Below are 27,361 nucleotides of genomic sequence, written 5' to 3'. Positions count from 1 at the left end.
ATGGTTACAGACCCAACAACATTATATAGTATCCCCTCCTCATGGTTACAGACCCAACAACATTATATAATATCCACTCCTCATGGTTACAGACCCAACAACATTATATAGTATCCCTCCTCATGGTTACAGACCCAACAACATTATATAGTATCCCCTCCTCATCGTTACAGACCCAACAACATTATATAGTATCCCTCCTCATGGTTACAGACCCAACAACATTATATAGTATTGTATCTCCTCATGGTTACAGACCCAACAACATTATATAGTATCCCTCCTCATGGTTACAGACCCAACAACATTATATAGTATCCACTCCTCATGGTTACAGACCCAACAACATTATATAGTATCCCCTCCTCATGGTTACAGACCCAACAACATTATATAGTATCCCCTCCTCATGGTTACAGACCCAACAACATTATATAGTATCCCATCCTCATGGTTACAGACCCAACAACATTATATAGTATCTCCTCCTCATGGTTACAGACCCAACAACATTATATAGTATCCCTCCTCATGGTTACAGACCCAACAACATTATATAGTATCCCTCCTCATGGTTACAGACCCAATAACATTATATAGTATTGTATCTCCTCATGGTTACAGACCCAACAACATTATATAGTATCCCCTCCTCATGGTTACAGACCCAACAACATTATATAGTATCCCCTCCTCATGGTTACAGACCCAACAACATTATATAGTATCCCTCCTCATGGTTACAGACCCAACAATATTATATAGTATCCACTGCTCATGGTTACAGACCCAAAAACATTATATAGTATCCCCTCCTCATGGTTACAGACCCAACAACATTATATAGTATCCACTGCTCATGGTTACAGACCCAAAAACATTATATAGTATCCCCTCCTCATGGTTCCAGACCCAACAACATTATATAGTATCCCCTCCTCATGGTTACAGACCCAACAACATTATATAGTATCCCTCCTCATGGTTACAGACCCAACAACATTATATAGTATCCCCTCCTCATGGTTACAGACCCAACAACATTATATAGTATCTCCTCCTCATGGTTACAGACCCAACAACATTATATAGTATCCCTCCTCATGGTTACAGACCCAACAACATTATATAGTATTCCTCCTCATGGTTACAGACCCAACAACATTATATAGTATCTCCTCCTCATGGTTACAGACCCAACAACATTATATAGTATCTCCTCCTCATGGTTACAGACCCAACAACATTATATAGTATCTCCTCCTCATGGTTACAGACCCAACAACATTATATAGTATCTCCTCCTCATGGTTACAGACCCAACAACATTATATAGTATCTCCTCCTCATGGTTACAGACCCAACAACATTATATAGTATCCCTCCTCATGGTTACAGACCCAACAACATTATATAGTATCCCTCCTCATGGTTACAGACCCAACAACATTATATAGTATCCCTCCTCATGGTTACAGACCCAACAACATTATATAGTATCCCTCCTCATGGTTACAGACCCAACAACATTATATAGTATCCCTCCTCATGGTTACAGACCCAACAACATTATATAGTATCCCTTCCTCATGGTTACAGACCCAACAACATTATATAGTATCCCTCCTCATGGTTACAGACCCAACAACATTATATAGTATCCCCTCCTCATGGTTACAGACCCAACAACATTATATAGTATCCCCTCCTCATTGTTACAGACCCAACAACATTATATAGTATCTCCTCCTCATGGTTACAGACCCAACAACATTATATAGTATCTCCTCCTCATGGTTACAGACCCAACAACATTATATAGTATCCCTTCCTCATGGTTACAGACCCAACAACATTATATAGTATCCCCTCCTCATGGTTACGGACCCAACAACATTATATAGTATCCCTCCTCATGGTTACGGACCCAACAACATTATATAGTATCCCATCCTCATGGTTACGGACCCAACAACATTATATAGTATCCCCTCCTCATGGTTACGGACCCAACAACATTATATAGTATCCCCTCCTCATGGTTACGGACCCAACAACATTATATAGTATCCACTCCTCATGGTTACGGACCCAACAACATTATATAGTATCCCTCCTCATGGTTACAGACCCAACAACATTATATAGTATCCCCTCCTCATGGTTACAGACCCAACAACATTATATAGTATCCCCTCCTCATGGTTACAGACCCAACAACATTATATAGTATCCCTCCTCATGGTTACAGACCCAACAACATTATATAGTATCCCCTCCTCATGGTTACAGACCCAACAACATTATATAGTATCCCCTCCTCATGGTTACAGACCCAACAACATTATATAGTATCCCAGCCTCATGGTTACAGACCCAACAACATTATATAGTATCCCATCCTCATGGTTACAGACCCAACAACATTATATAGTATCCCCTCCTCATGGTTACAGACCCAACAACATTATATAGTATCCCTACTCATGGTTACAGACCCAACAACATTATATAGTATCCCTACTCATGGTTACAGACCCAACAACATTATATAGTATCCACTCCTCATGGTTACAGACCCAACAACATTATATAGTATCCACTCCTCATGGTTACAGACCCAACAACATTATATAGTATCCCTACTCATGGTTACAGACCCAACAACATTATATAGTATCCCTCCTCATGGTTACAGACCCAACAACATTATATAGTATCTCCTCCTCATGGTTACAGACCCAACAACATTATATAGTATCCCTCCTCATGGTTACAGACCCAACAACATTATATAGTATCCACTCCTCATGGTTAAAGACCCAACAACATTATATAGTATCTCCTCCTCATGGTTACAGACCCAACAACATTATATAGTATCCCCTCCTCATTGTTACAGACCCAACAACATTATATAGTATCCCCTCCTCATGGTTACAGACCCAACAACATTATATAGTATCCCCTCCTCATGGTTACAGACCCAACAACATTATATAGTATCCCTCCTCATGGTTACAGACCCAACAACATTATATAGTATCCCTTCCTCATGGTTACAGACCCAACAACATTATACAGTGTAGTATCCCCTCATGGTTACAGACCCAACAACTTTATATCGTATGCCCTCCTCGTGGAGAAAGCACATGAGCTAATTATAATCGCATTATAATATCCACCCTGCACAGCCAGAAGAGGACTGGCCACCCCTCATAGCCTGGTTCCTCTCTAGGTTTCTTCCTAGGTTTTTGGCCTTTCTAGGGAGTTTTTCCTAGGGAGTTTTTCCTAGCCACCGTGCTTCTTTCACATGCATTGCTTGCTGTTGGGGGTTTTAGGCTGCTGTACAGAAGTACAGCACTTTGAGATATCAGCTGATGTACGAAGGGCTATATAAATACATTTGATTTGATTTGATTAATTATAATACACAAAGTAAGCAAAACAATGAAATGCATCATTCTAACATTGCCTAAAATTATGAATAAGATCCTGAGATATACCTATATAAGCAATATAACAATGTAGATGTACAAACTATGACATAAGGGAATGATGTTCGGATAAGAGGCAAGCTGTAATTTCGATTAAGACATGAGCGAGCTGAGATGGACGAGCTGAGATATTCCTATGCGTTCAGCACTTTTGAAATGGACAGCGATATAATTCAGAATATGGGCTGTTCTTACAGTATTCTCCCTGTACACCAAGTCAGAATAGTAGGCTAAATAATAGGGGCACATAAGCAAGCAAAAAATGCACTCACAATATTCGATGATGACATTTCTCTAAAACAGGCTACATGTGTACCACCTAATCAGAACAGTAGGCTAAGTTCTGAGGGGGAGAGAGCCTAAATTCTTAGAGTGAGACACATGGCTACTAACAGCTTACTACACAACATACACTTAGTATTACTTTCTTAGTATCAGTATACATATATCCCCGGCATATCACTTATGCAGCATCATACAAGACATACAGTGCCTTCTGAAAGTTTTCAGGCCCCTTGACTTTTTCCACATTTTGCAAATGTATTAAATATAAAAACAGATACCTTATTTACATAAGTATTCAGACCCTTTGCTATGAGACTCGAATTTGAGCTCAGGTGCATCCTGTTTGCATTGATCATCTTTGAGATGTTTGAGAGTCCGCCTGTGGTAAATTCAATTGATTGTACATGATTTGGAAAGGCACACACCTGTCTATATAAGGCCCCACAGTTGACAGTGCATGTCAGAGCAAAAACCAAGCCATGAGGTAAAAGGAATTGTCCGTAGAGCTCCAAGACAGGATTATTTTGAGGCACAGATCTGGGGGGAAGGGTACCAAAAAATGTCTGCAGCATTGAAGGTCCCCAATAATACAGTGGCCTCCATCATTCTTAAATGGAAGAAGTTTGGAACCACCAAGACTCTTCCTAGAGCTGGCCGCCCGGCCAAACTGAGCAAACTGGGGAGAAGGGCCTTAGTCAGGGAGGTGACCAAGAACAAGATGGTCACTCTGACAGAGCTCCAGAGTTCCTCTGTGGAGATGGGAGGACAACCACTTCTGCAGCTCTCCACCAATCATGCCTTTATGGTAGAGTGGCCAGACGGAAGCCACTCCTCAGTAAAAGGCACATGACAGCCCGTTTGCAGTTTGCCAAAAGGCACCTAAAGACTCTCAGACCATGAGAAACAAGATTCTCTGGTCTGATGACCAGAGAATCTGGGCCTTCCCTGTAGCTCAGTTGGTAGAGCATGGCGTTTGCAACGCCAGGGTTGTGGGTTCGTTTCCCACGGGGGGCCAGCACAGAAAAAAAAAAAAATATGTATGTAATGTATGCATTCACTACTGTAAGTCGCTCTGGATAAGAGCGTCTGCTAAATGACAAAAAAAAAAAATGATGAAACCAAGATTGAACTCTTTGGCCTGAATGCCACGTGTCACGTCTGGAGGAATTCTGGCACCATCCCTATGGTGAAGCGTGGTGGTGGTGGCGGCATCATCCTGTGGGGATGTTTTTCAGCGGTATGGACTACCGTAGGAGACTAGTCAGGATCGAGGCAAAGATGAACAGAGCAAAGTACAGAGATCCTTGATGAAAACCTGCCCCAGAGTGCTCAGGACCTCAAACTGGGGCAAAGGTTCACCTTCCAACAGGACAACAACCCTAAGCACACAGCCAAGACAACACAGGAGTTGGTTCTGGAAAAGTCTCTGAATGTCCTTGAGTTGCCCAGCCAGAGCCCAGACTTGAACCCAATTGAACATCTCTGGAGAGAACTGAAAATAGCTGTGCAGCAATGCTTCCCATCCAACCTGACAGAGCTTGAGAGGATCTGCAGAGAAGAATAGGAGAAACTCCCCAAATACAGGTGTGCCAAGCTTGTAGCATCATACCCAAGAAGACTCGAGGCTGTAATTGCTGCCAAAAGTGCTTCAACAAAGTACTGAGTGAAGTGTCTAAATACTTATGAAAATGTAATATTTCCGTTTTTTTTATTTGTATAAATTTGCTAAATGTATAACTTTTTTTTGCTTTGTCATTATGGGGTATTGTGTGTAAATTGATGAGGTAGCACACTGGAGTTCTGCGGTCGGAAAGGAATGTACATACTAGATGTCTACCAACTTAGCCGCAATTAAGTGCACATGAGCAGCGACTATGTCGCATGCCTGCATCACATGTGCAGTGTTAAGGTTTCTCTGCCTTGGTTCAGTAGCATCAACATGTCCTGTGGACAGTGCATCAATTTACTCACAAACTGTGTCAATCACCACACAACCAGAGAAGATGAACCACGCCTACACTCTGTTTTCCCTGGCTGCCCCTCCACCACAAAAAACACTGAGCTAGGCTTCTTTATTAACTCAAGGACATTTTGACATTTTACATTTTTTACATTGTTTGCTAAACTGATATGTGACACGAATTAATGCCAGAATTACTTGCGAAACAGGCATTTTTTAAATGTAGTATTATTATTATTATTATTATTATTATAGAATTTGTTTTAAACAGGTGAGGCTCAAAGCATGTGGGGCTCAAAACCTGAATGATGGCTCATCACTGCATCAATCACCTGAAATGATTTTCACAAAAATACAATGTGACTGATCATACAGTGTAGTAATGTTAGACATGTTGCTTGCTGTGTTCTAATAAAAATCCTTAAGCTGTGTCTCTTTGATGACCTCTGGGCTGACACCTGACCTGTGTGTGTCGACAGAGCAAGGAACACCGAGCCTGTGTGCATCAACCTGCAGTCCCAGATCCTCAACTGCTACAAGGAGAACCGGGAGCAGACATTGCAATGCTCAGACCTGGCCAAAACGTACATGCAGTGCATCGACGCAGCCAAGAAGGTCAGTGTTCACTATAGGCTTTCATTCAGTAGATGCCTGGAGGTTTTCATGACCTCTTCTACACAGATGGCTAAATATATTATATAGTCAATTCACCTGTTCATCTTTTTTTCCCCAACCACATCTAGTAAATATAGAACTGTATTTTTGTCCCTGCTTCAAATAAGTAGAGCCCAGGTTCCCAAAGCATCTTAAGGCTAAATTCATCATTAGAACCTTCGTTTGAGCATCGTTAAATCTCAGAGCTGTTTCCCAAAAACCATCGTTACTAAAGTCGCACTTGAAAGCGCTTGTTATTTACCGACTGCCTCAGACCACTCGTAGAACAGCTAAGTGCAACGTTAGATGCTTTTCTGCCCTTCTGCATCACATTAAACACAGAAGATCTCTGCTTAACACAGAATCAAGTTTATCGGTCTCGCTGTGACTGCCGATAACTTCAGAACGAAATCGACTACAAATACAAAGTTACCAATGTCTTTGCAATTTTTACAATCCTAGGATAAAAAGAGGCTTCAACTGAAAACCCAGATGACTGCAAAGATCAATACAGTATAGGCTACATATTTAAATCATATTGAAATGAATTTCATGTTAATTCAATTAAGTTTTATTTTGCTAATTGTACGCTATTGTCTGCCATTTTTGCCTCATTATATTTCATGACGTGTAGTCTAACAAGATGTGTGCAAATGATGTGCAAAATCTTGATTCAGAGCGTTATTATAGGGTAGCTATAGGGGAATGCTTATAAGCATTAGAATAAGCTGTTTCAATATTTGCAGCCATAGGTGATAATATCCCTCTAGAATCTGATCTGTCGTTAGTATTGTGGAATAATTATAATGTTAAGGTAAGATTTTAATGGAGAAAGCTGATCTGAGAGCAGTGCTGCTTTTCTTTCAATTCTGTCAGTATGGACACATGCCTCAACAACGCACTTAGTGAGCGTTCTCTCTGTGTGGTGTTTTGGGAACCTCATGTTACATCTTCGGTCGTTGTAGGAACGATGCATCGTTAAAACACCCGGAAGCTTAAGTTCCATCGCTATGGGGAAGCTGGACCTTGTCTACCTGAGTGTAAGCAGTAGTCAAAGTAAAGAGGTTTCTAGCATCTCTGCCCCCAAGTCAACTCTGTCTCCCTTACAGTTTTTAAGCCTCCTCTTCACAAGAGTGCTACCCCTAGATATAGAGACAGTTCCTTGAAGTTTGTGTACTAGTAGCATGATATTCTACTGTAAGAGTTGAAAGTGCACTTGATAATCTATACATGCCACGTACTGCACTGCTCTGGTCTGGTGTGGCTCTACACTGAGGAAAGCTCCAGGGCGCTCCAGCTCCTTGCCTGGCAAGCACTCATAAAGCATGTGCTAATCAGCTCTGTGAACCTCCTCTCCTCCAGCCCTGTGTGTGTGTGTGTGTGTGTGTGTGTGTGTGTGTGTGTGTGTGTGTGTGTGTGTGTGTGTGTGTGTGTGTGTGTGTGTGTGTGTGTGTGTGTGTGTGTGTGTGTGTGTGTGTGTGTGTGTGTGTGTGTGTGTGTGTGTGTGTGCGCGTGTGTGTGCGTGCCATTCCATCGCACCAATCTGAGCCAACAAGGAACTTTCTCTCTACATTAGCCCAACTAGATAGGGGTTTGAAGTCGGGATACCTTTGAAGAGACTCTCTGTGAATCCCAAACCAGCCCCTCGTCCCTACCAACTCGCTTGGAGGGCCCTCCGTTGTCACGTGTCGCTGACATAACTCAGAGGGGGAATTCAAGAGCGACGAGGAGATCAAATTAACCTTTCAACTTCCGGACACACTCTTGACTTTATTGATGCAGTTCATATTCCACATTTAAATAATAAAACGAGCATGAAATTCTAATGAAAAAATATCCCCTATCGTTTTACAAGATCTATAAACCTCAGTATCATCAATCAATCATGTATTTTTGAAGCCCTTTTTATCTCAGTAGATGTCACAAAGTGCTTATACAGAAAACCAGCCTAAAACCCCAAAGAGCAAGCAATGCAGATGTAGAAGCACGGTGTTTAGGACCATAACAGTTTAACATTTAATTTGGGAGGTATTTCATATGTGTCAAGCCTTGAATTCATACACAAACAAATACAGGTGGCTTATAATTAGGCATGCCTCTCCATTATTTTGTGTGAAATTCCACAATCTAAAAATAAGGTGGTTATGGGATACCACTTCACTCTGAAGCCGGTGGAGTAGCTGGTTCGGTCGAAGTGGCAATCGGAGGATCTAATAAGCCCCTAACCTTCCATAATTTTCGCTCCCTCAGCTTTGGGACACTTGTGCATTTGGAGGACGCTCGCGCAAATGGAGGGGCGAGGGGAAGGGGTGATTTGGGATTCAGCCTCTCTTTCTAAAAGAGTTTCGATTTGGTTTTAGTCATTTTAAAGTATATTGAATTTGCAGAGCAGGGAACGTCATCAGTTCATGGAGCGTTTTCTATCCATGTCTGAGGCCAGTTTGATGTAAACATGGTGTGGAACCAGAAGACTTTCCTGTGAAATGCTGGTATCCATTTCATACACAGACCAAAATCCCACTAATTTACCATGCCTGCATTTTTATACCAGCTTTCTTGTCCATCTGAAAGGCGTAGGGGGAATATAAAACCCACCTAAAGACCTTGTCATGATTCCTGAATTTTTACAGACCATGTAACCAAAATATTGTTTCTGTGGGACTGGTTCTCTGATTTGTTTTTGTTGCAGGTAAATTAATAAACACTTCCCTAATTTGAAATGCAAACAGCCCCCATGGTTTAACAACACCCCCCCCCCCCCTCCACCACCACCACCCCTCCCAATTTGCCAGTTACCCACTGATATGTATAAACGGGGTATACCTGCAAATAAATGGTCAATAAGGGTTTGTTTGAAAGGGGGTCATATAAACATATTATTTGCAGGTCTGAAATAGGTGTAGTCTAGTTACTGTATGATTTCATTGAAGTTAGTGTAGGAGGAGGCTGACAGAACAGACCCACTGCAGACCTCACACACTGCCTTATTAATGCTCAGCAAGAAAAGGCATCTTCAGGTGTGTGTGTGTGTGTGTTGTGTATCTCCCCCTCTGTTTGGTGAAGATGGGCTTGGGTTAAGGTGATGGTTAGAGGGGAGGAACAGAGGCAGGCCTTATTAGAGAGGGGATGTCTGAGGCCAGAGCGGAGCCAGTGAGGTGGCGTCTGGGGAGGGGAGCGCGTGAGGCTAGGAGGAGGCTGGGAGGCGCCCACCATCGTCCCTGTCTCGGATAATGAGTTGAGATTGCCTGATCCGTCTCCACGCTCCGCTGGATTCTCAAGTAATTTACAGAGAGAGAGATGCCCTGACTTTGATGGTGATAGATGTTTTGAGCTTTCCTGCATTTAGCACAAAAGAAAAAGGTTGGAGGGAGAAAGAGAGAGAAAGAGACAGGGAGCGATGAGAATGCACTGGTTAGGGTAGCGTGTCTGATGCCGGATTGATGTTGCAGTACGACCAGGGTCGGTTTTAGACCTCAGAAACTTTTAATGCTGTTTTCTCCCTGTGCGCTCCCTTCCCTGTAGCCCAGACTTGGCATAGACCGCCAATGGAGGCTTTTGTGTTCAAGTCTGGGCATTATTCCCAAAGCCCCACTGTCAGACTTGGGAAGGAGTGAGTGTACCTTAAACCCTCCCTCTGGCTCCACCTGTCCTGCAGCAGTTTACACCTCCAGCCTGTGTTGAATGTTGAATGTGTTGGACTGCTTCATGCAGACTTTCCCTTTAGGGTAAATGCTCCAGTGTCTATTGCCCACCCCAAATGTATTAGGTACAGTTGAAGTTGGAAGTTTACATACACGTTAGCCAAATACATTTAAACTCAGTTTTTCACAATTCCCGACATTTAATCCTAGTAAAAATCCCCTGTCTTAGGTCAGTTGGGATCAGCACTTTATTTTAAGAATGTGAAATGTCAGAATAATAGTAGAGAGAATTATTTATTTCAGCTTTTATTTCTTTCATCACATTCCCAGTGGGTCAGAAGTTTACATACACTCAATTAGTATTTGGTAGCATTGCCTTTTAAATTGTTTAACTTGGGTCAAACGTTTCTGGTAGCCTTCCACAAGCTTCCCACAATAAGTTGGGTGAATTTTGGCCCATTCCTCCTGACAGAGCTGGTGTAACTGAGTCAGGCTTGTAGGCCTCCTTGCTCGCACATGCTTTTTCAGTTCTGCCCACAAATGTTCTATAGGATTGAGGTCAGGGCTTTGTGATGGCCACTCAAATTTCTTGACTTACCTGTCCTTAACTTCTCTAGGGCCAGTGGGACGATTTCGTCCCACCTACGTAACAGCCAGTGGAATCCCGTGGCGCGTTATTCAAATACCTTAGAAATGCTATTAGTTCAATTTGTCAAACATATGACTATTTTACACCATTTTAAAGATAAGACTCTCGTTAATCTAACCACACTTTCCGATTTCAAAAAGGCTTTACAACGAAAGCAAAACATTAGATTATGTCAGCAGAGTACCGAGCCAGAAATAATCAGACACCCATTTTTCAAGCTAGCATATAATGTCACATAAACCCAAACCACAGCTAAATGCAGCACTAACCTTTGATGATCTTCATCAGATAACAATCTTAGGACATTATGTTATACAATACATGCATGTTTTGTTCAATGAAGTTCATATTTATATCAAAAACCAGCTTTTTACATTAGCATGTGACGTTCAGAACTAGCATACCCCCGCAAACTTCCGGTGAATTTACTAAATTACTCACGATAAACGTTCACAAAAAACATAACAATTATTTTAAGAATTATAGATACAGAACTCCTCTGTCCGATTTTAAAATAGCTTTTCGGTGAAAGCACATTTTGCAATATTCTAAGTAGATAGCCCGGCATCACAGGGCTAGCTATTTAGACACCCACCAAGTTTAGCCCTCACCAAAGTCAGATTTACTATAAGAAAAATGTTATTACCTTTGCTGTTCTTTGTCAGAATGCACTCCCAGGACTTCTACTTCAATAACAAATGTTGGTTTGGTTCAAAATAATCCATAGTTATATCCAAATAGCGGCGTTTTGTTCGTGCGTTCAAGACACTATCCGAAAGGGTAAAGAAGGGTGACGCGCCCGACGCGTTTCGTGACAAAAAATTCGAAATATTCCAATACCGTACTTCGAAGCATGTCAACCGCTGTTTAAAATCAATTTTTATGCAATTTTTCTCGTAAAAAAGCAATAATATTCCGACCGGGAATCTGTGTTTTAGTACAAAGAGAGAGAAAATAAAAACATGGGGTCGCCTCGTGCACGCGCCTCAGTCTCATTGTCCTCTGATAGACCACTTACCAAAGGCGCTAATGTTTTTCAGCCAGGGGCTGAAATTACATCATTCAGCTTTTCCCGGGTTCTGAGAGCCTATGGGAGCCGTAGGAAGTGTCACGTTACAGCAAAGATCCTCAGTTTTCAATAAAGAGAGTCAAGAAGAACAAGAACTTGTCAGACAGGCCACTTCCTGTAAGGAATCTTCTCAGGTTTTTGCCTGCCATATGAGTTCTGTTATACTCACAGACACCATTCAAACAGTTTTAGAAACTTTAGGGTGTTTTCTATCCAAAGCCAATAATTATATGCATATTCTAGTTTCTGGGCAGTAGTAATAACCAGATTAAATCGGGTACGTTTTTTATCCGGCCGTGTAAATACTGCCCCCTAGCCCTAACAGGTTAAGCCACAATGACCCCCAAGTATGCTTGGGGTCATTGTCCATTTGGAAGACCCATTTGCGACCAAGCTTTAACTTCCTGACTGATGTCTTGAGATGTTGCTTCAATATATCCACATAATTGTCCTTCCTCATGATTCCATCTATTTTGTGAAGTGCACCAGGCCCTCCTGCAGCAAAGCACCCCCACAACGTGATGCTGTCACCCCCGTGCTTCACGGTTGGGATGGTGTTCTTCGGCTTGCAAGCATCCCCCTTTTGTACCTGTTTCCTCCAGCATCTTCACGAGGTCCTGCTGTTGTTCTGGGATCGATTTGCACTTTTCGCACCAAAGTACGTTCATCTCTAGGAGACAGAACGCGTCTCCTTCCTGAGCGGTATGATGGCTGCGTGGTCCCATGGTATTTATACTTGCATACTATTGTTTGTACAGATGAACGTGGTACCTTCAGGTGTTTGGAAGTTGCTCCCAAGGATGAACCAAACTTGTGGAGGTCCACCATTTTTTTCTGAGGTCTTGGCTGATTTCTTTTGATTTTCCCATGATGTCAAGCAAAGAGGCACGGTGTTTGAAGGTAGGCCTTGAAATACATCCAGGGGTACACCTCCAATTGACTCAAATGATGTCAATTAGCCTATCAGAAGTTTCTAAAGCCATGACATAATTTTCTGGAATTTTCCAAGCTGTTCAAAGGCACAGTCAACTTAGCTTATGTAAACTTCTGACCCACTGGAATTGTCATACAGTGAATTATAAGTGAAATAATCTGTCTGTAAACAATTGTTGGAAAAATGACTTGTGTCATGCACAAAGTAGATGTCCCTATCGACTTGCCAAAACTATAGTTTGTTGACAAGAAATTTGTGGAGTGGTTGAAAAACTTGTTTTAATGACTCCAATCTAAGTGTATTTAAACTTCTGACTTCAACTGTATATTTGTGCATCTTTTTCCAGAAGCTGGATGTACCTACCCACATGGAGTGATATTCACCACCTTTTATGTTTTATGGAACTGCAGTTATTTTGTTTACAGTGGGTCCCAAACTGTGGGTCGCTGGATGTCATTTAGTAATTTCATTATTATACATTACATTTCTTAAGATCGGTCACAGGAAAATCTATCATCGGTTAAATGTTTTCAATCAGAAGTTTTTATAAATCAATTCTTTACTTATTCTTTTGGTCTAGGTATGTTTTCATTGGTGGTTCACAAAGCAAAACGTTTGCGAACTCCTGGCCTATAGGACAGTCTGTATTTGTTACTGAGGTTGTGTCTGCCTTTTTCTAATGGTGTGCTGCTCAGTTCTGACCTGTCCCTGTGCTGTACTGAAGCTGCCACCTCATGTCTTAACATACCTGAGCTCCTGATGTTGACAATTCTGCAGCCTCAGCTCTCTGATTGGCTGCCCTGCGCTGTTGTCGATGCGGCAAGTTTATTTTCATTTCAGACCCTGGGGTTACCGTCTTCTCCCCTGCCTGTCATAGGTCTCTGAGACACACAAGCTCCTCTGCCAGCGCTACTCTAATCCTGTCAGCCTCACAAACACACTCACTCACTTTCTCTCTCTAGTGCGCACACGCACGCATCCAAACCTGCTCCTCGCCATCAGCCGTCAGCTCCACTGTCCATCAGGACACACTTTGTAGATTTACTGAGTGCATTATGTTCGATCCACTCAGTCCGTTGGCAAGGGCAGAATATTCCCAGCAGCTTGGTTAACTACCCAAGCTGTTGGACCCTTCCTGGTTTATGGAAGTAGAGAGACCGCAACAGCAGGCCGGCAGGTCAACCACCAGTGGTATCTATCTGCTTTGTAGCCTTGGGCGGGCCCCAGTGATCGAGGGCTGTTAATAACATGATTAATGGGAGTGTATGCTGTGTCTGAGTCTTTAATGATGTGTGAACAGATCAAGTCAAGGCAAATGAACTCTGTATTTCCCCAGGATGACGTAAGTATGGTTCTACAGTAGATCTGAGGGAGCTGATGTTTTTTAATCAGACAACCAAAGTTCAAGTGAGAAAAACCTATTGATCTGTTTTAGATTGAACTTATGCTGCAGGGCAGATATTACACTGTTAACACCCTGTCAACAGAGAGATGAGAAGAAATATAGGAATAAAAACAACAGATAAGAAATAAAGGGGAGAGGTAAGAAACAGAGCGGGAAAGAGAATAAATATATGGACTAGGTCTCTTAAGGCAGGAGATGGAGGAGCTGGGAGTGAGAGAGAGTAGTGCTATTTAAGGAGGTGAAGAGAGATGGACAGCAGAGGGACACGGAGAGGAGAGGGATGCCAGTCCAGGTCCCTCATCACTCAGTCTTAATGAAGAGCAATGTGTTCCTGGCTGCACAGGGCCTATACAGACCGCAGGCTTCTGTCCAACCAGACTGTCACACTGCAGTAATCACTGCTCCACACACAGCTGAATATGGACCAGACCAGTAGCTACACTTCTATAGCTGAATCCAGATAAGTAACTACAATTCTACAGCCAAAGCCTAATTAACTAATCATCAATACTCTTCACATACAGTATGTTATAATTTGCAGATGTATGTCTAAATTCACACCAGTAAAACTTTTGCCAGATGCAAAACTTCAAGAGCATAAGTAGGACAACAAGACAAGTTGTACAACAAAGTTTCCCTGTCTAGTGGCACTATACTTTCTTCACTTAGTTTTATTTCAGTCTTCTTTGGCAATTACATAGGTTAGTGTTCCATCCATGTGTAGGGTGAAGAGGCTGTCCCAGCTCTATGACCTCTTGTGATTCAGTCAGTGTCCAGTGAAGAGGGTGACAGTGTTGACAGCCAGACCATCGCCCTGTGAGAGAGAGCCAGTCCAGTGTGTTAGACTGAAGAGCCCCCTCTCTGCTCTATGTGGCCCTCAGCAGAGCCTCATTAAAGAGGCAGGAGCCAGGCTGGGGAGGGACTGGCCCTAATCACTAGTTATCTATCTGACTGCAGCCCAGAACACACAGCAACACACACGGTAGAGGCATAGTCAAGCAGGCCTGCAGTGGAGAATCATTCCAATTATTTCAATGTGAATCCCCAGCGCGGCGAGCACACTAGTGTGTGAAGTCAAACACGGCAGTCGGAGGTTGGAAACTTTGGCCTCGCTCTCTCCACTCGTGTGCTGAGAGAGAGTGCGAGCGAGAGAGAGATGTTGTATAAGGGGCAGGAGCTGTAATTGTGTTTTTCTGTTTGTGTTTGAACTCCCTGTATATCTCTCTTTTATGTTTCTTCCTCGTTCTTTCTTTCACACTCCTTCACAGTGGATTCACTGGTTTAATTTTCTTATTGTCTGAGGTGTCGTCATAAAAAGCCTTTCCCTCCTTTCAGACATGAATTGATCCAGGCTCGGAGAAGCAGCCAATCAGATCCAAGACCATTATCTCTCTGGCGTCACCTTGCTATTCGGCACATTGTTTTCAGACAACACAACATGCAATAACGACGGCACACTTGACTAGTGAATAGTACGGCGCATCGGGGGAAAATTTGTTTCCAATTTAGTCCAACAATTGTAAAGGTTTATGTAATGTGTGTTTTATAATGATAGTTTGGTTTCAGGGCCTAAGTATTGTTCAAGGAAAGGGTATACTGGAACATCTCTGTTATAATGGTATTCATGTTTTTCTTCCACAGACAAAAACAGTGAGGTAAATGTACAAGTGGATCGATTTGTTTTCTCCATCACATTACAAGACGTTGTGCGCATCTCTGCCTGTTTGGAGTAAAAACGATCAATGTATCTCTGAAGTCACTAAAGTCTTCCAACTTAAAACCCGGCCTCTTCATTTGGTTCATAACCTCTGTCGTGTCTTTGGCGTCATTAAAAGTGAAGACTGTTATTTTATCAAATCAATTCTCTGTAATTATTATTACGTGATTAAACTAATCATGTAAATGTAATTAACTAGGAAGTCGGGGCACCACGGAAAATCTTCAGATTACAAAGTTATAATTTTCCTAATATAACTCTTCAGATATTTTAATATCTGATCAATTAGTCTTCTAATTAATTAATAATTCTTTACCTCACGTCAGTCTCATTCCAAACGTTGTAAATTGTTGGTTATCTGCACGAACCCAGCCTAAACTATGAATCATCCATACACCAGTTGGCTTAATCATTATTTACTAACTAACTAAATAATCACAGAAATGCATAACAAACAAACAGTAGATATTGGTTACTAACAATGATAGGGAAGATCCCCTAGTGGGCTAAACCGATATGACGGCTTGGTGGACAAAGGAAAGGGGTGTGAACTGAGAGAGCTGGAAAGACAAAATGGATCACTACACACAGTGGATAATTATATTCATTGAAATGCTAATCCTTTGCACATGAACGCTCGCTCATTCGGGAATAATTGCAATCAATATATTTACGCCATTATGTAGTTGTTGTCTTCTCTGTTGGAATCATCGGTCAGTTCATCAGAGAGTCTCTGGCTACTCATGATGGCGGCTCCTGATAGTGTCTTTTGAAATGGATACGTCAGGCGTCCATGGTTCTTAGAGTAGATGTTTCGGCGGTTGTCGGTATTCACATCCCAGGTTTACATCATTTCTAGCTGCAGACTAGTAATTAGTATCTAAGATTTGCTCTTATTCTGTAGGGATCGATAGTCTCAGAGTTTAACCATTTCCAGCCGTGTAGCCAATGCTCCACGTAGTATAGTTTTCTAGTTTTGGTGCTCAAACCTGAACCACCTCAGCTTACACCGAGGTATGCGTGGTCTGAGAGGTTCATCTCACTCTGGAGATTCGTCCACGTCGATCAGTGTTCTCGCACTAGATTTACTACCTTTCCAGCTGCAGTCTGTTAGGCTGTCATCTAGGACTCACTTCTTCTTGGGTGATCAATAGTTCAGAGTTCATACCATTTCACGTGTAGCGCAAGATCTCACGTTTCCTGGCCTGTAGGGTTGAAATTAGAATTAGCCCTTTTTAAACGTGAGGACAAGTCCTCCCGTATTTGGACTTTGGGTCACGGGGGCTTTTATATTTATTTAGAAAAGGGGTTGGTTCATAATTTACAACCAATGCCTATTCACTTGGGGCGTGGCTCCTGACAGTTAAACTTTACAATGAAGGCAAATTCTCTCATTTTAAAAGGTTAACATCACAATACATCATTTCACAAGTAGTTTCATCTTAACTCATTCATTTTATACAATAATTAGGTGCAAGCCTCATAAATGAGGAACCTGTATAAACAAAGTTAGGGTAATGTGGCTGTATTGTCTTTCATGAGGTCACAAACATGAAACAAAACGGACTGGGTCGTAGCTGGCTTCTCCACCGAACGTTTACACATTCTCCAAAATATGGATATTGTTCAATTCTCAAATATTGGAATGTAGTAGAATTTGGCAGTTCCTTTGTTCTACTGTGAAACACTCTCTCTCTCCATACTGCATGGCCAGGGAGAGTCTCTTCATGGAATTTATGATGTGGGGGTTAAGTTATAAAACTGCCCCCCCTCCTAACAGGATAAGGGGGTTGTTCACATCTCTGCTAGCCAACTCACTGAAAGGGCTAGGGTCATGACACCAGCCCCCATCACAATCACAATGTTAACCTCTTCACCCAGCCACTGATGTAAAGTGTCTCCCCTGCCGTTCATGAAAGAGTCTGTCTTTTGTTTTTCTGTACTGTAATTTGCTGGGCCTGTTAGGCTGTGCTGTGCACTACAGTAGCACTACTATAATGGGAATTATAAGCACTCATTTTTGCACTCTGTTTTGTCGCTATGGATTATTCAAAATGTTCTGCTTGGCGTTGTGAGATTACATTTACTGGTGACAGAGAGGGTGTGTTGGTTCTCTGTTTCTTTATCTCCTTCTCTTCTTTCAGTCTCCGTCTTTCTCATTTCTCACTCTGTTTCTTTCGCTTTCTCAACCCACATTAATTTATTCAGCTTCACCTCACCTGCCCATTAGCTGCTAAGCCCCTTGTTAGGACCAGAGAAAGCCCCCCGTCTCATATACTGTACGGTCTTTCCAACCTCGAGTACTGTCAAGCTGGCACACGCAGTGCATTTGGAAAGTATTCAGACCCCTTCCCTTTTTCCACATTTTGTTACGTTACAGCCTTATTCTAAAATGGATTAAATACATTTTTTTCCTCATCAATCTTTATTTTATTTAACCTTTATTTAACTAGGCAAGTCAGTTAAGAACAATTTTTTATTTACAATGAAGGCCTACCGGGGAACAGTGGGTTATAACTACCTTGTTCAGGGGTTAGAAAGACAGATTTTACCTTGTCAGCTCGGAGATTCGACCCAGCAACCATTCGGTTTCTGGCCCAATGCTCTAACCACTAGTCTACCTAGTGGTTATACCCCATAATGACAAAGTGAAAACAAGTTTTTAGAAATACATGCAAATGTATTAAAAATAAAAGACGGAAATACCTTATTAACATAAGTATTCAGAACCTTTGCTATGAGATTCGAAATTGAGCTCGGGTGCATCCTGTTTGCATTTATCATCTTTGAGATGTTTCTACAACTTGATTGGAGTCCACCTGTGGTAAATTCAATTGATTGGACATGATTTGGAAAGGCACACACCTGTCTATATGAGGTCCCACAGTTGACCGTGCATGTCAGAGCAAAAACCAAGCCATGACGTTGAAGGAATTATCCATAGAGCTCCAAGACAGGATTGTGTCGAGGCACAGATCTGGGGAAGGGTACCTAAAAATGTCTGCACCATTGAATGTCCCCAAGAACACAGTGGTCTCCATCATTCTTAAATGGAAGAAGTTTGGAACCACCAAGACTCTTCCTGAAGCTGGCCGCCCGGCCAAACTGAGCAATCGAGGGAGAAGGGCCTTAGTCATGGAGGTGACAAAAACCTTATGGCCACTCTGACAGAGCTCCAGAATTCTTCTGTGGAGATGGGAGAACCTTCCAGAAGGACAACCATCTCTGCAGCACTCCACCAATCAGGCCTTTATGGTAGATTGACTAGACGGAAGCCACTCCTCAGTAAAAGGCACATGACAGCCTGCTTGGAGTTTGCCAAAAGGTCTGATGAAACCAAGTTTGAACTCTTTGGCCTGAATGCCAAGCGTCACGTCTGGAGGAAACCTGTCACCATCGCTACGGTGAAGCATGGTGGTGGCAGCATCATGCTGTGGGGATGTTTTTCAGCGGCACAGACTGGGAGACTAGTCAGGATCAAGGGAAAGGTTAACAGAGCAAAGTATAACGAGGTCTTTGATGAAATCCTGCTCCAGAGCGCTCAGAACCTCCGACTGGGGTGAAGCTTCACCTTCCAACAGGACAACGACCCTAAGCACACAGCCAAGACGACGCAGGTGGCTTCGGGATAAGTCTCTGAATGTCCTTGAGTTGCCCAGACTTAAACCCGATCGAACATCTCTGGAGAGACCTGAAAATAGTTGTGCCGCGACGATCCCCATCCAACCTGACAGAGCTTGAGAGGATCTGCAGAGAAGAATGGGAGAAACTCCCCAAATACAGGTGTGCCAAGCTTGTAGCATCATACCCAAGAAGACTCAAGGCTGTAATCGCTGCCAAAGGTGCTTCAACAAACTATTTTTGCTTTATTTATTTTGAACCTTTATTTAACTTGGCAAGTCAGTTAAGAACAAATTCTTATTTACAATGACAGCCTTCCGGGGAACAGTGGGTTAACTGCCTTGTTCAGGGGCAGAACAAAACACTTTTTGCTTTGTTATTGTGTGTAGATTAGTGTGGAACAAAAACAATTTAATCAATTTTAGAATAAGGCTGTAACAAAACATGGAAAATGTCAAGGTTCTGAATACTTTCCAAATGCCTTCCAGAATACATTGACGATTGATAAAGCTATATCTCACCTCTTGAGTAGTTTCTACCACGGTTCAGCAAAGTGGTCTAGCATTAACAGTGATGCGTTAAACATTGTCTTGCTCTACCCCTTCCCCTCTCTCTCTCTTTCCCTTTTCTATCCTCCATCTCTTTTGTTGTTTCACTGAGTGCTATCGAACAGCACATCAAGATGAATCCAAAGCCACCATTTTGGGCTTTCATTAGCGCTGTGGCCCAGGCGGCACCGTCAACACAAAGATTTCAAACATCCATCAGTAGAGGGATCTACACAATGGGCTCCAGGGGTTGCTGGCTGACCTTTCCACAGAGCCTCTCCTCTTGCGCCACCAGCCTCACTCTTTCTCTGTCTCTCACTCTCTCTCTGTCTCTCTGTGTGATAGATCAGATCATAACTCAGGTCCAGGGCCCACGTATTGTGGAGTTGAAAGCCACCTCAAATGCTGAACAATCGGCATACTGGCTTTTCTGTAGTGCATTTCCCAGAACGCCTGTGCCTGGGGTTGGGCCCTGTTTTATCCCCGTGGGTGAAAGGCTGTGTAAGGCCCCCAGCTGAGATAAATGTACAGCCTGCCTGGGGGGGGGGTTCGATTGGCTTTGTTAAACAAGGCCAAACGCCTGGCCGCTCTGCATCCACCTGGCCACTTTGGCTCACTGGCCCTCACATCACAATGCAATCCAATTTCCTCTTTGTACCTTCAAAATAATTTCTCCCCTTTTCTAAAATGTTTTAATAAAATAAATGTGTTGGTTGTTTTTTGTGGCATCCTGACTTCCCCATTCAAGGCTGGGTTGATGTGCTCACTTTCATGTGCAACTTCAAAGCAATTGATCCCTCTCCTCGTCAATACAATCATCAGAAATAATACATGGAAAATAGTAAATAATACATCAGGGGCTAGGAGCAGTTATCTCTCCACACAGGAAAGCTCTTAGTGGAAAAACAGGCACTTGCATCACATCTCTGGGAAAAAATGTCCTTGCCTGCCTGTCTCTGTGGCGGAGTGGAGGTTATCGCCCAGGAATTCCAATTGCCTGCCAGTCATCAGATAAGATGAATTTCCAATTGAGCTAAGCCTTGGCCATGGAGAAAGGACGAGTGCTCGGTTCCTTTCCTTTATGCCCCAAAACTATCTGAGCAGAAAATAAATGCCATTGCCACTGCCATGGAGGAATCAGGCTTGTATAACTTGCCTCTCAGATGGAATGTTGTCACCAGATGGTTGAGATGTGTTCCTGGCTTTAAAAATTGACTGCTTTCTAAACTGAATGAGTATCGGTGACATACAGCATATATTCACTTTCCATAAATTAAGTATGGAAGTTACAAAATAATTATTTATTTTTAATTGATAAAGATGAAAGAAAAGAAGAGTCTAATCATCAATAATGTACAGACACTCCTTTTCATTCTCTACCTTCAGCTGGTTAGATGGCTCTGTCTGGACACGCAGGTTAGCCTTTTTTGGCATGAATCTTGTTCTGGAGGCAGCTCTGCAGAGTGGTCACTAGCTGGCACAGCCACTAAGTCATACAATCTGATTTAAACCTAACTTTAACCCTAACCTTAACCACACTGCTAACCTTAATGCCTAACCCTAACCATAAATTAAGACCAAAAAACACATTTTTGTTTTCATAGACTTTTGCAATATAGACAATTTTGACTTTGCAGCTGGCCTATCCAAGGGGAAATCGCTCAGTTCTGCCTCTAGGACACAGAACAGCATCAGACCGATTTGACATCACTCCCAGACACAGTCGCAGAGGTCATAGTTCGCATGTACAGTGGCAAGAAAAGGTATGTGAACCCTTTGGAATTACCTGGATTTCTGCATAAATTGGTCATCAAATTTGATCCAAGTCACAACAATAGACAAACATAGTGTGCTTAAACTAATAACACACAAATTATTGTATTCTTCATGTCTATATTGAATAGATCATTTTAACATTCACAGTGTAGGTTGGAAAAAGTATGTGAACCCCTAGGCTAATGACTTGTCCAAAAGCTAATTGGAATCATGAGTCCGCTAACCTGGAGTCCAAGCAATGAGATGAGATTGGAAATGTTGGTTAGAGCTGCCTTGCCCTGTAAAAAAAACACTCACAAAATTTGAGTTTGCTATTCACAAGATGCATTGCCTGATGTGAACCATGCCTCAAACGAAAGACATTTCAGAAGACCTAAGATTAAGAATTGTTGACTTGCATAAAGCTGGAAAGGTTTACAAAAGTATCTCTAAAAGCCTTGATGTTCATCAGTCCACGGTAAGACAAATTGAATATAAATGGAGAAAGTTCAGCACTGTTGCTACACTCCCTAGGAATGTCCATCCTGCTAAGATGACTGCAAGAGCACAGCACAGAATGTTAAATGAGGTTAAGAAGAATCCTAGAGTGTCAGCTAAAGACTTACAGAAATCTCTGGAATATGCTAACATCTCTATTGACGAGTCTACGATACGTAAAACACTAAACAAGAATGGCGTTCATGGGAGGACACCACGGAAGAAGCCACTGCTGTCCAAAAAAAACGTTGCTGCACGTCTGAAGTTTGCAAAAGTGCACCTGAATGTTCCACAGCGCTACTGGCAAAATATTCTGTGGACAGATTCAACTATAGTTGAGTTGTTTGGAAGGAACACACAACACTATGTGTGGAGGAAAAAAGGGCACAGCACACCAACATAGAAACCTCATCCTAACTGTAAATTATGGTGGAGGGAGCATCATGGTTTTGGGCTGCTTTGCTGCCTCAGGGCCTGGACAGTTTGCTATCATAGACGGAAAAATGAATTCCCAAGTTTATCAAGACATTTTGCAGGAGAATGTTAGGCTATCTGTCCGCCAATTGAAGCTCAACAACAGAATGGCCTCAACAGAAGAAAATATGCCTTCTGGAGTGGTCCAGTCAGTGTCCTGACCTCAACCTGATTTGAGATGCTGTAGCATGACCTCGAGAGCCATTCACACCTGACATCCCAAGAATATTGCTAAACTGAAACAGTTTTGTAAAGAGGAATGGTCCAAAATTCCTCCTGACCGTTGTGCAGGTCTGATCCGCAATTACAGAAAACGTTTGGTTGAGGTTATTGCTGCCAAAGGAGGGTCAACCAGCTATTAAATACAAGGGTTCTCATGCTTTTTTTTGCACTGTGAATGTTTACACGGTGTGTTCAATAAAGACATGAAAACGTATAATTGTTTGTGTGTTATTAGTTTAAGCAGACTGTGTTTGTCTATTGTTGTGACCTAGATGAAGATCAGATCAAATTTTATGACCAATTTATGCAGAAATCCAGGAATCTCCAAAGGGTTCACATACTTTTTCTTGCCACTGTATGTTCTCTTCTGGGTTGACTTCTCATCACTGTGGTGATTATTTAGAGGTCAGCGGTCAACGTGCTGCAGTCGGACCCCAGTGGTCAGAGCTTCCTGCTGAGGAAAACCTCTTAGCTAATCAAGACTGACCCTACAACAGCTCAAACACAACTATAGCTCCCACGAGAGCTATAGGAGAACCTATTACATTTTGAAGGTGTGTGTATGTGTCTGTAAGTGTGTTTAACGGTATTGTGTTGGCTCTGACTGGGGTTAGAGTTAGTCAATAGCTATCCCCCCCAGATAAAGTGAAACAAGGGCACACTTGCACAGCCTGTATTCACACTGTGGGAACTTAATTGGCACGCTCTGCAAGTCTCTCCCTGACACACACACACACACACACACACACACACACACTTTCCCTGCAGGCAGAGGCGTTGGTTTGTGGCGAGCAGCCACGTACCTCACACTGCTCTGATGGGATGTGTTGAGGTCTTCGTCATGACGTTAGGCGTATTGATTCTGCTGCTCTCTGATTTGGCTGTGTGTCTCGGCAGGCTTCTCAGTGTGTACTACGCTGCAGGTCAATATCCCATTCTGCATCCTGCCTGGATCCTGCCTGCATCCTGCCTGGCCTGCCAAGGTTCCGAGCGTTGTTCCAGATGAACCTCTGTAACATGCCGTTATTCCTGCCTCCTCTGCAGCAGCACTTTGCTCTCCATGCTTGGCCCTGTCGGTCTGTTGAGTGTCTGGATGCTTTCAGAGCTCTGGCCAAATAAATACATGAGGATGCAGGAAGTGCTCTATGAATCACCTGGAACCAATTTGTGCACCAAATCTAGTTATGATGCTGTCAGAGCCTACAGTACCCACTGGGCACAGACGTCAGTTCAACGTTGAGTTTTCATTTGGTTGAGGTGTCAACTAATGTGAATTCAATGTGAAATCAACCAAAATGTCACCATGTCATTGGATTCACATAGATTTATTTTTTTAATGGTTTGGAAACAACATTGATTTAATTGAACCCGTTTTTGCCCAGTGGGTACATTCTAGAAACGTTTTTAAAGACTAAGGCAATCACTGACAACCTAATGATTTTTTTCCCCCAATTTCTTTCCATCATCCTTGCTTCTTTCTCTGAATGAATGGACAAACTGTGGCTGTACAGTATGCTTCTTTGTTGTTGTCAGAGATGGAGAGGTCTTCTCCAACAGTAATCTATGAGTACTTTCTATGAAAGTGCCAGTGGTTCCGCCCCACCGAGAGAATCACTACAATTACCTGACCTGACCACAGACATCATTCCTGCCGACTTTTGGTGGGTGCTGATTAGAAGAGAGACTCCTCCCCCTAGTCACACATGCTATTCACACCCCTGACCTTAGCATCACAGCACTAAGGTCAGGGGGTGGGGCAGACATTATCTAATGGACAGGTCTGACAGAGGAGCGGAAATCATGGTGCTCGCCTTACAAGACCAAAGGGGGTCAGCGGCTTGGTAGACGTTTTGATAACAATTGAGCTGAAGTGAGTTTGAAGACGTGTGTGTTGTTGGGCTGTGTATTGATCTGAAGTATTGGTGATTTGACGTTGTCCTCTCCTTGTTTTCAGAACCTGCTGGTAAACCATGGATGAAGAGCAGTGGAGAAGGCTGAATGAAACTCATGTCCAGGAACAGATTTACTGCAGCACAAGACTGGCACTTCCAAACTTCTCGCTGATTCATATTTAGGGGCAAAGAGCTGCTTTGGTGTTAGCATAATGCCTTTTATACATTGTTTTAATCATTTTATCTTCATTTTGAAGTTGCACTACGTAGACGCTACTGTACATTTTTACAGGGTAAAATAGATATTTGAAAGAGGACTGACTGAAGATGGTTTTAAGTTGTATTTTTTAACAATATACTCAGGACTTCCTGACCATTTATCAGGTTTCTATCATATCCATTCCATTATTTCATCAATTAAACCATATCCCTATGCTGATGTCTGTCTGCTTCTTGGTTTGGCTATAGCTATGCCTGTATAGTACTTGTAAGTGGCTATATTGAACCACTTTCTTCTGTTTCTTTGTAAAACTCAGAACGCACGTAGAAAGCAACACATTTCTTCATGGTCATTCATTCTCTTGACATTTATTCTCGTTCTGTTTCTTGGTGTTTATTCTCGTTCTGTTTCTTGGTGTTTATTCTCGTTCTGTTTCTTGGTGTTTATTCTCGTTCTGTTTCTTGGTGTTTATTCTCGTTCTGTTTCTTGCCGTTTATTCTCGTTCTGTTTCTTGGCGTTTATTCTCGTTCTCTTTCTTAATATTTATTCTCGTTCTGTTTCTTGACATTTATTCTGTTTCTTGGCGTTTTATTCATAGAGAAAACATGTCATTCTGGGATAGATGTGTTTTGGGGGTTGCCATGGCAACAGGAGAGCGAGGGTGGGTAGTAGATGATAACCCTGGTGTCTGTTGGAAAGACCAGCTCATACAGATGTTTGAGCTGCCTGTGAGCATGTTATCCAGCCCACCAGAGACACTCTCCTCTCTATTCAAAGGCGAAAACATCAAGGCAGTTTAATTTTGGTATGACAGAGATGAGACGTGGTCATGAGGTAAGTGGTGTTACGCCTCACCAGTCGTTTAAACAACTGGAAAGTGTCTCAACCCCGGAAGCACCCATCCCCATGTGGCTGTCATCACAAAGATCAAGTGGTGTTTCCTATTGGCCCAATTCATTAAAGCACTGCTAAGAGTCATACTTCTGAGAGGAATACTGTCTGTATTCCTAGGAGAGGAGGCTGTGGCTGTGATTGATCTCAGAGCAGGGGGTTTTTCACGTCAAGCCGTGGTGACAGAATTTGTAGCCTGACATGCAGGGGTGGATGGGTGTATAACAGACGCAGCACAGGACGACGGAGCCTCAGTAATCATTCTGCCATGCGTCTCTCATGAGGAGCGCTGCCTTTCATAAGGTTCTCAATCAGAGTGCTGTGAGGAGTGACAGGGTAAAGCGACCTCACACACAACCCTGTAGAGGAAATGGAGAGAGAGGATCTAAGGCCACCATAATAACCTTGTGACAACAGTAGTACTATTGTGTTGGACACCCCCACATGTGCCTCTGACATTTTGAGGATGATAACCCTTTGGGCAAACAATGTGGGAGGTGGTGGGTCTGTGTTATTAGAGGAGCACTGGCTTATCCAGTCATATCACTGGGGCTGCTGGGAGGAGGAGTCCACAGAGGCTAGTCACACCCAGCTGACATTTATCCTCAGGCTACACAGACCCCCCCCCCCCCGCTTCACTTATTAGCTCTTCTTATTCCGCCTGCTCTGTGTGTAAAGAGGAGAATAATTACAGCAGTGTGTAGGTTCGGACGGTCAGATATCTGCTTTATTGCTTTTTTTCATTCTGCTGGAGTCATCGCATGTCAAGTGGTGTAAGTAAGGAACACCATCCTTCATTTTTAAAAAGGTATTTATTTCACCTTTATTTAACCAGGTAGGCTAGTTGAGAACAAGTTCTCATTTACAACTACGACCTGGCCAAGATAAAGCAAAGCAGTGCGACACAAACAACAACAGAGTTACACATGGAATAAACAAAGATACAGTCAATAATACAATAGAGAAAGTCTATATACATTGTGTGCAAATGAGGTAGGATAAGGGGGTGAGGCAATAAATAGGCCATAGTGGTGAAATTATTACAGTATGGCAGATTAAACACTGGGGTGATAGATGTGCAGAAGATGAGTGTGCAAGTAGCGGTACTGGGGTGCAAAGGAGCAAAATAAATAACAATATGGTGATGAGGTAGTTGGATGGGCTATTTACAGATGGGCTATGTACAGGTGCAGTGGTCTGTGAGCTTCTATGACAGCTGGTGCTTAAAACTAGTGAGGGAGATATGAGTCTCCAGCTTCAGTGATTTTTGCAGTTCGTTCCAGTCATTGGCAGCAGAGAACTGGAAGGAAAGGCTGCCGAAGGAGGAATTGGCTTTGGGGGTGACCAGTGAAATATACCTGCTGGAGCGCGTGCTACGAGTGGATGCTGCTATGGTGACCAGCGAGCTGAGATAAGGCAGGGCTTTACC

The 27,361-nt window shown here is 42.6% G+C and overlaps 1 protein-coding gene across 2 annotated transcripts in view; it reads left to right on the top strand.

Annotated features, from left to right (window-relative positions):
- Nucleotides 1-25,260, top strand: part of chchd6a (coiled-coil-helix-coiled-coil-helix domain containing 6a) — a 75,673-nt gene extending 50,413 nt beyond the window's left edge. Inside the window, exons 8-9 of one of the 2 annotated variants that reach the window (XM_045695189.1) lie at nucleotides 6,222-6,357; nucleotides 24,884-25,260. In XM_045695189.1, coding sequence (XP_045551145.1) covers nucleotides 6,222-6,357; nucleotides 24,884-24,907 — 160 coding nt within the window. In that variant the 3' untranslated portion in view covers nucleotides 24,908-25,260. The remainder of the gene's footprint in view (nucleotides 1-6,221; nucleotides 6,358-24,883) is intronic. The other variant, NM_001141562.1, reaches the window with a different exon arrangement.
- The last annotated feature ends 2,101 nt before the right edge of the window (nucleotides 25,261-27,361 follow it).

The sequence above is a fragment of the Salmo salar genome, chromosome ssa15, assembly GCF_905237065.1.
Source record: "Salmo salar chromosome ssa15, Ssal_v3.1, whole genome shotgun sequence".
NCBI classification, from domain to species: Eukaryota; Metazoa; Chordata; class Actinopteri; order Salmoniformes; family Salmonidae; genus Salmo; species Salmo salar.
This window is presented reverse-complemented; position numbering and strand designations above follow the sequence as displayed.